The sequence below is a fragment of the Schistocerca americana genome, chromosome X (assembly GCF_021461395.2).
Source record: "Schistocerca americana isolate TAMUIC-IGC-003095 chromosome X, iqSchAmer2.1, whole genome shotgun sequence".
Classification (NCBI taxonomy): domain Eukaryota; kingdom Metazoa; phylum Arthropoda; class Insecta; order Orthoptera; family Acrididae; genus Schistocerca; species Schistocerca americana.
Genome location: NC_060130.1, coordinates 513,609,029 through 513,624,421, shown reverse-complemented (window position 1 = coordinate 513,624,421; position 15,393 = coordinate 513,609,029). Strand labels below are relative to the sequence as shown.

Genomic DNA, 15,393 nt, shown 5'->3' with positions numbered 1-15,393 from the left:
TTGCAGCCTTTCTTGTCTCTTTACTTTGGGAAATGCTACATTAAAATGGTATTTAATTGTTGAAATAAATGCATCATATTTTTCATTTACACTCTGGGCCTGTACGGTTTCATTCCAGGTTTCCTTACTTAACATTATTCTAAAGATGTTGATATTTTGTTCACTGATGATCCTGATTTCTTTGGTTGTTCATTTTGGTTCTGATACTGTGTCATTACTTCTGCAAAAGCTGATTAGTTGTCCATGATGATCAGATATTTCTGCCTGAGTTACATGTGACTCATAGTTACACATATTAGTAATTATGTTGTCAATAACTGTCTCACATTGTGAAGTCACTCTTGTTGGTGCAGTTATTGTTACTTTCATGTTATGCTGTATTAACAATTCTTCAAAATCCTGTCTTATTTTTGTGTCTTTTCCAATGTCAATGTTGAAGTCTCCACATACAATAAGGTTTCTCTTCACATTAATTCTCAATAAGCTAGCAATTTTTTCAGAAAGATGCTAATATTGCCACATTGTGACCTGTACACACAAAACACTCTAAAATCCTCTGTCACTATACAAGTAACCTCAAAGTCTTTTTCTCTAGCTATGGGCAATGTAGCAGCTTCACTGTTTACATTCTTTAGGAGAGTACCTGTTTTAGTACATATACAAACGCCACCACCCTTATATTTAGATCTGCAGAAGTAACTACCTAGTTTGTAGTCCTTTATTGCAACATTACCTATTTTACTTTCAGTTAGTCCATGTTCACTGATGCATAATATGTCTTGTCTTACTTCACTCAGGAGTACTTCTGCTTCTATTTTTTTTTTTTTTTTTGTTACCAAAGTGTTGAATATTTTGATGAAGTACTTTTATGTAATTTTTTCTTTTGTTGGTTTACATGTTGTGAGCTGTATTCTGAGGCAAATTCTTTAGCATCATCTTTTTTTGTATGGTGCTTATATTTTTCTTTTCAAGCTAGAGTGTATGATTTTTCACCCCCTTCAGGCCGTATTAGTTTCCCTTGCTTCTAATGATTTTGCAGACATCTGCAAACATTCTGATGAAAGTTACAGACCCCAGTCTATTTAAATGCAAGCCATCCTTTGCTAATGAGTTTTCATGTAGGAATTTGTTTGGGTCTATAAAAACTGCCCCAAGACAATCACATTGTTCTTTAAGAGCACAGTTTATTTTGGTGATATATTTTTCACTCACTGACTTTCCATTTATGATTCCGCTAGGTATTAACCGAGATCTTCATACATATTTCTTGCAGAACGAATCACCATAAATTCATTCAGTCTTTAGTGCAATAGTTTCTCACTGAGCGACTACATCAGCATCCACTGGTGACACATCAGGAGGTTAGCAAGTCAATATCTAGAATTGTCTGCTTTTATAGTTCACTTATTCAGGTAGTCTTTCTAGGATGGGTAGGATGTGTACAGGCTGTGTTTGGAGACAGGAGCAGCTGGCTGCAGTTCACGAACAACTGAACATGCTGTTGGCTACAGTCAGTCACCTTCTGACTGCTGCCTCAGGGTATAGCAGTGGTGGAGAATCTGGCGCCTCAGGTGTCACTTGATTTACCCATGGGCTCTGCTTCTGAGGCACCTTCTAGTGCACATGATGCGGAGGATCCACCCTGACAGCAGGAAGAGTGGTGGGTGGTAACTTGTTCGTGTCGGTCAAGGCAGAGGGCCAATGTGGAAACTGGCCACTTGGCCTTGCCCATTCATGCTGTTAGTGGACAGGTGGCTGCTCCTTCAGCAGGATCTGAGCAGGCACATGGGGGGAGTGGTTTACTGATTATTGGGTGCTCCAATGTTAGGCACGTTACAGAACCCCTTAGGCAGATAGCTTTCAGGGCTGGAAAGAAAGCCAATGCACACTCAGTATGTCTGCCGGAAGACCTCACCTGAGATGAGGAGGTGGCCTTGCTGGTGCAAGCTGCAGTTGTCTGCAAACTGTGGCTCACGTTGACACCAGTGACGCCTATTGCATGGGTTCTGAGGTGATCCTCAGTTCGTACATGCTTCTGGTGGAGGTGGTGATGACTGTTGGCCTTGCCCATGGAGTGCAAGCAGAGCTCGCAATTGGCAGTATAATTCCCAGAGTTGACGGGGGTCCTTTGGTTTGGAGGTGAGTGGAGGGTCTCAACCGTAGGCTTTTGTTGACTCTGTGATGGTCTTCGCTGCAGTTTCTGGACCTGCATTATCATGTGGGGATTTGTAGGTATCCCTTTGATAGGTCAGGGGAGCAGTTCATAGAGGAAGCAGCTACTTGGATATCAGAGCACTTGTGGAGTGCATGTGAGGGTTGTTTTAGGCTAGGCAGTAGTTTGAGGTGCTCTAATGAACATTCACCAGTTAATATGCAGCAAGAGAAGTCAGTTTAGATTCAGAATAAAGACACTTTGTCATAATTTTATCGGTAAACTGTTGAAGCATTCATAATAAAGTTCCAAAATTTACTGCCCTCTAGGAGAGTTCTTGCGTTCAAATTATTCTTGGGCCTGAGAGCTGGCTGAAACCCGAAGTGGAATGATCTGAGATATTTAGTGAGTCATGGAACATATATCTGAAAGATGGATAAGAGGCCATAGGAGGAGAGTGTTCATTGCAGTTGACAAAAATACTATCTGTATTGAGGTTGAAGTTGAATGCGACAGTGAAGTTATCTGGTCACGTATAACAGTGTAGGTGAAACCAAGTTCATTGTAGGATGTGTTTACTGGCCACTCGATTCCATTGTGACAATTCTAGTCATTCAAAGAACGTTTATGGTAAATAACACATAAATACTCAGATCATGCAATACTAGTTGCCTTCAACTTTAACCTGCCGATTATAGGCTGGGATGTCTATGGATTCATTGTGCGGGGTACAGACAGACAGTCATACAAAATACTTTTGAACACATTTACTGGAAACTGTCTTGAGCAGCTAGTATGGCAGTCCAAATACAATGGAAATATCTTAGATCTTGTAGCTACAAATAGGGTGGATCTTATCAACAATGTTGATATAGAAATGGGGATTAGCATTCATGCAACTGTGATTACAAAAGTTAATAAATCAGTCAAGAAGGCTGGGTGAGTGTTTCTGCTAGACAGAGCAGATAAGCAGTTGTTAGCATCTCACTTAGACAGGGGACTGACATCACTTAGTTCCTGTAAAATGGATGTAGAAGAATTACAGGCAAAGTTTAAGCAGGTTATAAATCATGATGTGGAGAGTTAGTGCCTAGTAAGAATAATGGATGGAAAAGACCCACCGTGCTTTAATAACAAAATTTGGAAGATGCTGAGGAAGCAGAGGCTGTCGCACTCTCTGTTCAAAAGGGAATGCACAAATGATGACATGCGAAGGTCATTAGAGATTTGTTCTTATGTGAAAAGATTTATGTGCGAAGCATACAGCTACCATCGCCACACCTTAGCAAAAGATCTTGCAGAGAACCCAAGAAAATTCTGATCGTATGTAAAATTGATAAGTGGGTCTAAGGCTTCCCTTGTTGACCAGTCTGGTGTGCCAGTTTAAGATAGCAAAATGAAAACTGAAGTTTTAAATCTCATTTTCAAAAAATCGTTCACTCAGGAGAATTGTACAAACGTACGGTTATGTGACCACTGGACGGACTTCCGTATGGATGATACAGAAATAAGCATACATGGCTTAGAGAAGCAACTTAAAGATTTGAAAACAAATAAATCACCAGGTCGAAATAGAATCTATGTTCAATTTTAAAAAGAGTACTGTGTGACATTGGCCCCTTATCTAGCTTGTATTTATTGTGGATCTCTCACCCACCACAAAGTCCCAAGCGACTGGAAAAAAGTGCAGGTGACTCCAGTACATAATAAAGGTAAAAGAACATACCTGCAGAATTACAGACCAATATCCCTAACTTCTGTTTGCTGGAGAATCCTTGAACATGTTCGAATATAATAAACTTCCTTGAGACTGAGAAGCTTATGTGCAGAAATCAACATGATTTTAGAAAGCATCACTCGTGTGGAACTTAGCTTGCGCTTTTCTCACATGATGTACTGAGAACTATGGATGAAGGGCAACAGGCAGATACCATATTTCTAGATTTATAGAAAGCATTTGACATGCTGCCCCATTGCAGACTGTTAACAAAGGTATGAGCATATCAAGTAAGTTCACAGATATGTGAGTGGCTTGAAGAATTCTTAAATAATAGAACGTGGTGTGTTGTCCTTGACAGCGAGTGCTCATCAGAGACAAGGGTATTGTCAGGAGTGCCCCAGGAGTGTGATAGGATTGCTGCTGTTCTCTTTATACATAAATGATTTGGCTGACAGGGTGGGCAGCAATCTATGGTTGTTTGCTGCTGATGCCATGGTGTATGGTAAGGTGTCAAAGTTGAGTGACTGTAGGAAGATACATGACAACTTAGACAGAATTTCCAGTTCATGTGATAAATGGCAGCTAGCCCTAAATGTGGAAGAATGTAAGTTGATGTGGATGAGTAGGAAGATCAAACCTGTAATGTTTGCATACAGTATTACTAGTGTCCAGCTTGACACAATCAAGTCGTTTAAATATCTGGTCATAATGTTGCACAGCGATATGAGGTGGAATGAGCATGTGAAAACTGTGGTAGGGAAGACAAATCATTTATTTGGAGAATTTTAGAAATTAGTGGTTCACCTGTAAAGGAGACTGTGTGTAGAATGCTGGTGCGACTTATTCTTGAGTACCACTCAAGTATTTGGGATCCATACCAGATCAGACTGATGGAAGACATCGATGCAGTTCAGAGGAGGGCTGTTAGATTTGTTACTGGTAGGTTTGAACAAAATGTAAGTGTTATGGAGATGCTTTGGGAACTTGAATGGGAATCCCTGGAGGGAAGGCGGTGTTCCTTTTGGGAACACTATTGAGAAAGTTTAGAGAACTTGAATTTGAGGCTGACTGCTGAATAATTCTACTGCCACCAACATACATACATTGTGTTTAAGGACCATGAAGACAAGATACAAGAAATTAGGGCTCATATGGAGGCATACAGACAGTCATATTTCCCTCGCTCTATTTGCGAGTGGAACAAGAAAGGAAATGACAAGTAGTGGTACAGGGTACTGTCTGTCACGCACCTTATGGTGGATTGTGAAGTATCTATGTAGATGTAGATGTAGACGGGTGGCAATGAGCATATCTATTCTTCAGATGCCCACAGATATTGCTATTAAGATAGAATGGTGCATCATTTTGTTGAATCCACTAATTCTCATGGACAACCAGAGATACAATCTGTGACAACAGTGCTATCAACTCTTTCATCTGTAATTGAGTGTTACATTAATTGTCCTTCCTGGATTCTGAGTGATGTCAATCCATCCAAATTTAGGCTTACTGCTGTCTCCTAAATTGCTTAACGCAGAGCTTGTGCTCTGTGTCTAATGAGCTTTTATACTTGGAAAAATGGTACAGCAGTTACAACATTGGACTTTCATTGAGAAAGAGGGTGACTTAAATCCCCACCAAACTGTCCAATTTTATGTTCCTTGCAATTTCCCTCAGCTGCATAAGGCAAATGTTGGACTGATTCCTTTAGAAAAAAGACACCCTTCCTCAATCCAAGCTTACGCCCCATGTCTAGTGATATATTCATCTATCTAATGTGAAGCCTTAACCTTCTTTACCAGTTACCTCTTCATCAATGAGATGGTAAACATCTAATCTGCAATTTATTCAGTAATCACTTCACATCCTGTACAGTGTGGAATTAAATAGCTGGGAAGTGTTTCTTCAACTTAGTCTTTTGTTCCACAGTTCTCCAGGACCTAGTTACATTTATTGAATCTGTAGGTGATCTGACAGTATACGGCTACAAAATTTAGTACATGGAGCTACCACCACTGGCAGCAACATAGGCTCTAGCCTGGCTTAGCTCTGAGCTAAACTGAACTTAAAAAGGAACCCTTGAGTGTGAAATGGATCGCAAAAGGTGAATGATGTTTATGGTATTCAATGACCCACATATTGTCTACACTGCAGCCCCAATATTGGGTGCTAATGGAAACAGGGAGTGGATCTGGAGGTATCCAATGCTGAGCACAGCATGTGGCTATGGAGCATAGCTGAGCTGCTTAGTTGATGAATAACTCACAACAGTGCTACAGTGTTAGTGGTGTTGATATAAAGCATAACAGTGGCAATAATAAACAAAGCAAACATTGCATCATATCTACAACTAAAGTTGCCAAAGTTGACAATTTATCAGAAAGGAACCCAAGGAATTTCACAGAATGAGAAAGAAGTGTCAGATGAAATATTAGAGTTTCTGCAGGATGAGTCAATGGAATGTGTGGTGTCATGTACACTGAAATGTGTGGACAGTGTACATGAGGAGTACAATGATGATGATATGTGCTTAACAACTGAAGGTGTTACTGAAGCAGGTGTTGAGCCTTGTAGTTCAACATTCTTGTTGGACAGGAAGCCGCAAATCTCGTCTCCAGTGAAACATAGTAAAGTTCAGTCATTGTCCAAGGAGTGGGTACTAAACATAATTACATACACTGAAGATCATCTGCAGCATAGTAAAAAAAATTATGAATAGATTTTGAATGTTGTTTGCATGTTTCAAAGATGCTTGATGCAGTTTACAGGATGAACATCATAGTGACCTACAATGTTATGCACATCAAACTGCACAGTGATTCAGGGAAGGCAGTGGATGTTTGCATAACTACAAACAGTGCTACAGAACTGTAAGCCATAAGATAATGAAATTTCAAACAAAGTGTTAACTTGATGGTGCACAGCAAACTGCAGAATCAGCCCAAAAATTTGTAAATGGAAATAAAGAAACTTATCTCCTCATTCAGTAAGGCATTTGCTTTCAACTGTGACCAGGTGGGATTTGAAGAGGAATTGCAGTAAAAGAAACTCTGCAAATTAACGGTACCAAGAGAGCTGTATCATGATCAAATAACATCAATGCCTTAATTCATTCATTTACAATTATGCCAACTGTTAACCTGTATGGTAAATTGGCTGGAAAGTTATTTATTGTGCTGTGAGAAATTGGAATTGCTTTGCCCCGTATGATTCTTTCTCATGTGCATTTCCTTGCAAGGGCAGAAAGGAATATTTGTCACAGCTATACTGTGTAAACCACCATGAGGTGCACAGCAGAGGGTACATCCCATTGTGCCAGTTATAAGGGTTTCTTCCCATTCCATTGATCTATGGGGAATAGGAAGAATGATTGTTTTAATGCCTCTGTGCATGAAGTAATTATTCTAATTTGAACCTCACAATGCCTGTGTGAGCAATACATAAAGGATTGTAGTACATTCCTAGAGTCATCATTTTAAGCCAGTTCTTGAAACTTTGTTAATAGACCTTCTCTGAATAGTTTACATCTATCTTCAGGAGTCTTTCAGTTCAATTCCTTCACTCTCTCATGGATTTAACAAACCGATGGCAATTTGTGCTGCCACTCTCCGTTGTTGTTGTGGTTTTCAGTCCAGAGACTGGTTTGATGCAGCTCTCCATGCTACTCTACCCTGAGCAAGCTTCTTCATCTCCCAGTACGTACTGCAACCTACTTCCTTCTGAATCTGTTTAGTGTATTCATCTCTTGGTCTCTCTTTACGATATTTAACCTCCATACTGCCCTCCAATACTAAATTGGTGATCCCTTGATGCCTCATTATATGCCCTACTAACCGATCCCTTCTTCTAGACAAGTTGTGCCACAAATTTCTCTTCTCTCCAATTCTATTCAATACCTCCTCATTTGTTATGTGATCTACCAATCTAATCTTCAGCATTCTTCTGTAGCACCACATTTCAAAATCTTCTATTCTCTTCTTGTCTAAACTATTTATTGTCCACGTTTCACTTCCATACATGGCTACACGCCATACAAATACTTTCAGAAACGACTTCCTGATACTTAAATCTATACTCGATGTTAACAAATTTCTCTTCTTCAGCAACGCTTTCTTTGCCACTGCCAGTCTACATTTTAGATCCTCTCTCTTTAAGTGTCTCATTTCCTAATCTAATTCCCGCAGCATCACACGATTTAATTTGACTACATTCCATTATCCTAGTATATTCTCTGTTTATGTTCAATATACCCTGTTAGCCCTATTTGGTGCAGATCCCAAATGCTTGAGCAATATTCTAGGATGGGTCACACGAGTGATTTTTAAGCAATCTCCTTGGTAGACTGATTGCACTTCCCCAGTATTCTACCAATAAACCAAAGTCTACCACCTGCTTTACCCACAACTGAGCCTATGTGATGGTTCCATTTCATATCCCTACAAAGTGTTACATGTAGGTATTTATATGAGTTGGCTGATTCAAACAATGACTCATTGATATTGTAGTCATAGGATACAATGTTTTCATTCATTTTGTGAAGTGCTTAATTTACATTTAAGAACATCTAAGCAAGTTGCCAATCTTTGCACCACTTTGAAATCTTATAAAGATCTGACTGAATATTTATGCAGCTTCTCTTAGATAGTACTTCATTATAGATAACTGCATAATCTGCAAAAAGTCTGCTGTTACTATTAATATTGGCTGCTTGGTCACTGATATACAACATGAACAGCAAGGGTCCCAATACAGTTTCCTGGAGTACACCTGAAGTTACTTCTACGTCTGACAATGACTTTCCATTCAAGATGACATACTGCATCCTACCTACAAAAAAGGTCCTCAATCTAGTCACAAATTTCACTTGATACCCCATATGAGGCTATTTTTGGCAATAAGTGTAGGTTTTGTACTGAGTTAAATGCTTTTCAGAAACTAAGAAATACTGCATGTATCTGATTGTCTTGATCCGAAGCTTTCAGTACGTCATGTGAGAAAAGTGCGAGTTGGGTTTCATATGATCAATTTTTTTGGAATCCATGCTGGTTGGTGTTGAGGAGGTCATTCTGTTCAAGATGCTTCATTATGGTTGAGCTCAGAATATGCTCAAAGATTCTACAACAAGTCAGTGTCAAGGATGTTAGACAGTAGTTTTTTGAACCATTCCTACTACCCTTCTAGCAGATGGGTATGACCTGTGCTTTTTTTCCAAGAACTGGGTAAGAGATTTTGTTTGAGGAATCTATGATAGGTTATAGTTAGAAGAGGGGTTAACTCAACTCCAAATTCAGTATAGAATCTGACAGAGATTCTGTTAGGCCCTGGAGCTTTTTTCAGTTTTAATGATTTTAGCTATTTCTCAACACCACTGACACTAATATTTATTTATTTATTTATTTACACCTGAAGTTCTGTAGGGTCAAATTGAGGAGTAAATCTCCAAGGTCACGGAATGTGTCAGTACATGAAATTCCAACATAAAAGTAATAACAGATAAAAATAAAATATTTATTGAACCAAAAAGAGTCAAGCCACGAGTTTCAGAAAATGCAGTCAATAATATAACATAAGAGTCAGCTTAATTTTTCAAAGAACTCCTCAACAGAACAAAGAAGTGACCCATGAGGAAACTCTTCAGTTTCAATTTGAAAGCACATGAGTTACTGCTAAGATTTTTGATTTCTTGTGGTAACTTATTGAAAATGGATACAGCAGTATACTGCACACCCTTCTGCACAAGAGTTAAGGAAGTCCGCTCCAAATGCAGGTTGGATTTCTGCCGAGTATTAACTGATTGAAAGCTGCTTATTCTTGAGAATAAGCTAACATTGTTAACAAGAAATGACAGTGAATGTATTAATACTTTCTTTTATAGGGCCAGTGTCAAAATACTTAGACTAGTGAACAGGGGTCAACAAGAGGTTTGCAAACTTACACCACTTATTGTCCGAACTGCCCATTTCTGAGCCAAAAATATCATTTTAAAATGGAAAGAGTTACTCCACCATATAATACAACATAACATAAGTGAGTGAAAATAAGCAAAGTAGACTAATTTTCAGGTCAAACGATCATTTACTTCAGATACCATTCGAATAGTAAAAATGGCAGCTTTAAGTCTTTGAACAAGATTCTGAACATGGGCTTTCCATGGCAGTTTACTATCTATCTGAACACCTAGAAATTTGAACTGTTCAGTTTCACTAATCATATGACCATTCTGTAAAATTCAAATGTCTGGTTTTGGTGAATTATGTTTCAGAAACTGTAAAAACTGAGTCTTATTGTGATTTAGCGTTAGTTTATTTTCTACAAGCCATGAACGCATGTCATGAACTGCACTGTTTGAAACTGAGCCAGTGTTGCACACAACATCCTTTACTACCAAGCTAGTGTCATCAGCAAACAGAAATATTTTAGAGTTACCCATAATACTAGAGGGCATATCATTTATATAAATAAGGAACAGAAGTGGCCCCAACACTGATCCCTGGGGCACCCCCCACTTGACAGTACCCCACTCAGATCCCACATCACAGCCATTCTCAACATTGTGAATAATGACCTTTTGCTGTCTGTTGTTGAAGCAAGAGGTGAACCAATTGTGAGCTACTACCCGTATTCCGTATTGGTCCAACTTGTGGAGCAATATTTTGTGATCAACACAATCAAACACCTTAGTTAAATATTTAAAAAAAAATATGCCTAGTGTGAGCATTTGAAAATGGGGTTAAGCATTTCAACCTTTGCTTCATTACCCTCAACTTCAGCTCTGGTCTCATTCACTAGGGACTCAACGCTAACTCTGATACCACTAACAGCCTTTACATATGACCAGAATTTCTTTGGGTTCTGTGAAAGATCATTTTACAATGTTCTCCCATGGTAGTCACTGAAGGAATCACACATTGCTCTCTTGAAAGCCAAATGTGTTTCATTCAGCATCTCTCTATCTATACACTTTGATTTACACCTGTTATGGAATTATCTTGGTTTATTTCGGAGTTGCTTTATGGTGAATGAATAACATGGAGGTTCCCACCTATTATGGACTGTTCTACTGGGTACATGTCAATCCAATGCATGGTCTACTATTCTTTTAAAAATGAGTTAGTGTTCGTCTACATGCTACAGCCCTATGCTGAAAGTTTAAAGTTCCTCATTGAGATATGAAACTACTGATTTTTTATCTATATATTTCTGCTTGTTTTAGTTGTCCTTTGGACTTTGGTAATCATTGTTACGGCAACTGCATCATGGTCACTAATACCACTTTCGATGTGGTCATCCTCAAAGAGGTCAGGTCTGTCTGTTGCCATTAGATCCAATATATTTCTATCAAGAGTGGGAGTCTTAAATTTTTGTTCTAGATAGTTTTCAGAGAAAGCATTTGGTAATGTTTCAGAGGATGTCTACTCACACCCAGCACAAACAAAACAGTAATTTTCCCAATTAATTTTTGGATGATTAAAGTCACCACAATGATTACAGTAGGATTGGGGAACTTATGTGCAAGTGAACTTAGGGTTTCCTTAAAGATTTCAGTTACATCAGGGGATGAGTCTGGTATGCAATAGCAGGGTGCAGTTATTATTTTATGCCCACCCCAGATACTGAGTCTCATGCCACTTCAATTTCTATCACGGTAGATTTAAGTTTCCTGTCTTCTGCAACAAATACACTACTTCCAATTCCCATTTGCCTATCGTTGCAAATGTACACTAAATTTTTCCCAAAATGGGTGTACGAGAACTACAACTATGGTACAAGCACTGCTTTTGGCCAATAGCTGGTCAAAATAACTTACTTTTGCGTGATTACCGGTCTGTGTATAAAGATCATACTCCTTTATAACAATCTGTCCCTCCTAAAAAGAGTGTGACACTGCAATTCATACCACCTGGAACCACTGGATAACTTCAGTGTCTGGATTCTTTTTCAGTGCCTATAAAACGTATTATCCTACTATCTGCAGCTATGCCTTAAAGGATAGCTAGTTTCATGATAAGCTCCACAACAGACTGTTTCATGTTCAGTTGCATGCCATCACATTCTATCAGTTCTCATCACCCCATTACACCAACAGTATTCTGTACTACAATTTCTTTAAGAGTGGATACCTAGCTGAGTGTCGTGCACAGTTTGTAATTCCCAATGAGTTCACGATTGATCTGGATGGTGTGAACATTTCTGATCACTGTGGTGCACTATTTTTCATTTGGTGTTCATGGTGCAACTTAATAGTTGTTTTGAACATCTCTTGAATGTTGGTTATGTCCATTTTGTAATGTGTGATACATACATCGCACAAAAGGTTAATCTTGGCACCTCCCGGACATTCATTTTCTGTTGCCCTCTTCACACACATGATGAGTCATTAGCAGCTAATATTTTTTCTGTCATAATTGCTAACAAAACACTTTCAAATGAGCCTCACTCAAGACTGAACTTGTGACCTTGCAGTCAAAGTGTTCCTTGTTAGATGACGGGTATGTGTATTTCATTCCATGCAGCTTCAACTTCAGTAATCATAGTGGCTGGCAAGTAGTCATGGCAACTTATGACCAGATTTTTTCAATTGTTGAGATATTTGGAGAATGTGTCGGTCATGGCAACAATTGAACATTCTCTTTGTGAAGGTGGGTCAGGTCAGGTCAGCATGGGCAGCATGCAGACTCTGATCATCTTGTTGCATGCTGGGCCATGTAATGATGACAAATGTAATGTGGGAACATCCATTCTCCTTGGATTTTTCACACATAGATATTTCTGTCATGATACTGCATGCTGAAGCAGGATCCTTCTCAAAAGATGATGCGGTGCCACTCATGTTGTCACTGGGTGCACCATTGTTGGCACTCCTCTCTCTTTATCGCCATGTCAAGAGAAGTGCACAGTTGAGCAAACAGTATATCTCTCCTGTTGGATGCTAGTTACAGGTGCCTTTGAAATCTTGCATGGTGCTGAGTAAGATCCGTCTGAACCCTCCGTGATGTATTTGCACAGTGATCAGAAATCTCAATCAATGCTAGCAGGCTACCATGAAACTATAAATTGCAATCTTGATAGGCTATGATCCATGTGCTGTTTGCTTCTGATGTGTTCTAGTAGACATTTCTCCTTGTTATGCATCCAAATGCTGTGTAATCTTTCTTTATATATAGGATGTAGATGCTATCACTCTGACCTAATTTGTGTGGCTATGTTGAAATGTTATCCTCTTGCATATTTAGGCATCTAGTACACTTCATTTCAGTTTGATGCTTACTGCTTCTCACATTCATGTTGTTGCAGTTTTAATGGCCATCAATGTATTAAGCAACGACAGATGAGCAGAAGCACAAACTAGGTCCCTCTGTTGTTCGACGAACGAGAGAGCAGGATTCCACACAGAATTCAACCAAAAATTTCCACCTCTTTTCATTTCCTTGTTCACACAGCCCCTCCCACTGAGCATTTAAATGGCCATACATGGTGATCTCTAATTTCATTTATGGCTAGAAAATGACAGGATGTCAGCCTGTCAAAATATCGGTGGTTGTCAAGGATATTACGTGACTGTATTCTTGTTAGTTATTTGCATGTATTGTTGAGAAATGAGTGATATTACTGCTAACCCACAGTGAAAATGCTGTTGTATCAAATACTCACTTGTTTAGAATAGTGACTGGAGAGTAGATCAGTTGCACAATATAAATGATGATGCCAGTTAATAACTAAAAGAAATTGTAATCATTTGCTTTCATACAAGTGAGAGCAGGAGTCTGTTGTTTCTGAATTTGATTGCCATGTTAGTTAATGAAAAAATTATCAGTATAGTATAGATACATTTGATTCTTTTCTCTATGTTAAAATTCTGCACAGAGGGTTTTGTGTTCTAGAGTTAGAACAGAAAAATCATTTTATTTTTGTTTTTTTGTCTAAAATATTATTTAATTAATTTTTTTTATTGCATTTATTAACAGAAAGGTTTTCATCTCAAGGACATTAATTGCCAGAAGCTTATTTGTGAAAATACAGTCAAAATTCCATACCGCCTTGTGGCATGCGGTAGTGAAAACAATACAGTTTATCTTATTTTTCTTCAAGCTGGCATGGCACCTACAGTAGCAGCAGTTCTTGACACACACATATCCAGTGTGAGAACTCTGGATGTATGTTGCCTAAGAAAGTCTGAAGAGTCTGATTTGTTCCTGCTGGTTACTGCTGGTGGAAGAGCTCAGCTGAAAGTGTGGAAAATTTGTGTTTCGCATTCAGGAGGTATATTTAACTATACTTAATATAAAAATAACAATTTGTGCTTTCTCATAATAACAAAATTATATTGTGTGGTATGCATTATGAAACACAAATATTGTGTATTAGGTACATAGCAATGAGAAATAAACTTTCAGAATATGTCAGTAGCAGCAATAGGCATATAGTTAACTTTCCTGTCTTCTTGATACAAGTTTGTCTGATAAGTTAAAGATGTTGCATCCTGGGATGATGATTCTGTATCATGATAGTCTTTGTCTTGTTGTAAGGTTCCCTTTTGTAATTTGCTTCTGTGGATGCCTCTTCCAAATGAGAGCAGTTAGTTGAGGCGGGTAGGCCAAATGTACAACACTGAATTGCCATGACCTGTTTACATAATCTTAGAGGTTGTGTTCTACATACTTAAATATTTGTCCTACAGCTGTCCTACCTAAAAGAGCAACAGGTTTTACACATGATCATATGGTTGAATGAGTCTTTTGTGTGACACATTTTGCAAATTAAATAACATAGTCACTATGATCCAGTAGGATAATTGGTAGCAAAACTGTATGGATAATTGAAAAGCATGTATTTATTCTAACATATAGAAAAAAAAATTATGAATTGTGTCCTTACAGGCAATACGGGATACACATTCAGTACTATCTAAATATGTGAAATATTACAAGTACAGTAAACCATCCATTTAAGTGAGTAAGTGCTGGAAGAATCCCCTAACTATGGCTCATTTAAGTGGCTCATAAATGCAAAGTCCCAAAGAGCCTCAGCCCAAAAGTTAGTACACTACCATACAGTCAGTGTTTCATAGCATTATCTTACAGTCAACCCATGAAATGTTAAAGCCTCTACACAATACCAGATGCTAATCACTAAAATTAGAATTAATATTTCTCAATCCCAACACCTGCTCAGTGTCTTTTACTCTGCATGTCTCAGCTCAAGGCCAAATTGTATTACCAAACAATAGCAAATTTCCTGAGCTGATGACCAGAGTCTATCACTTGTAGACCGTTAAAGTATGAAAATGGTGCAGCATACTCACTCCCCAAAACTATGAATATCATCTGGACTTTTAAAAAGCATGTATCCTACCTTATCAGGTGATACACTGCAACAGACTGTAAACAAATTGTCACTCGCCATCCATTCTGAGATCCAATGTAACAGCAGACTATTATGAAAATAGCCCACCGTTCATATTTACAGCACATTAAGCGTGTAGTTAACATGTTGAGAGAAGAACCTCTGATCACTGGTTATT

At 38.5% G+C, this 15,393-nt stretch overlaps 1 protein-coding gene across 1 annotated transcript in view; it reads left to right on the top strand.

Annotated features, from left to right (window-relative positions):
- The window catches only part of LOC124555345 (WD repeat-containing protein 6), a 292,678-nt gene that overhangs the window by 190,912 nt on the left and 86,373 nt on the right, over positions 1-15,393 (top strand). Inside the window, exon 13 of the mRNA XM_047129225.1 lies at positions 13,838-14,132. Coding sequence (XP_046985181.1) covers positions 13,838-14,132 — 295 coding nt within the window. The remainder of the gene's footprint in view (positions 1-13,837; positions 14,133-15,393) is intronic.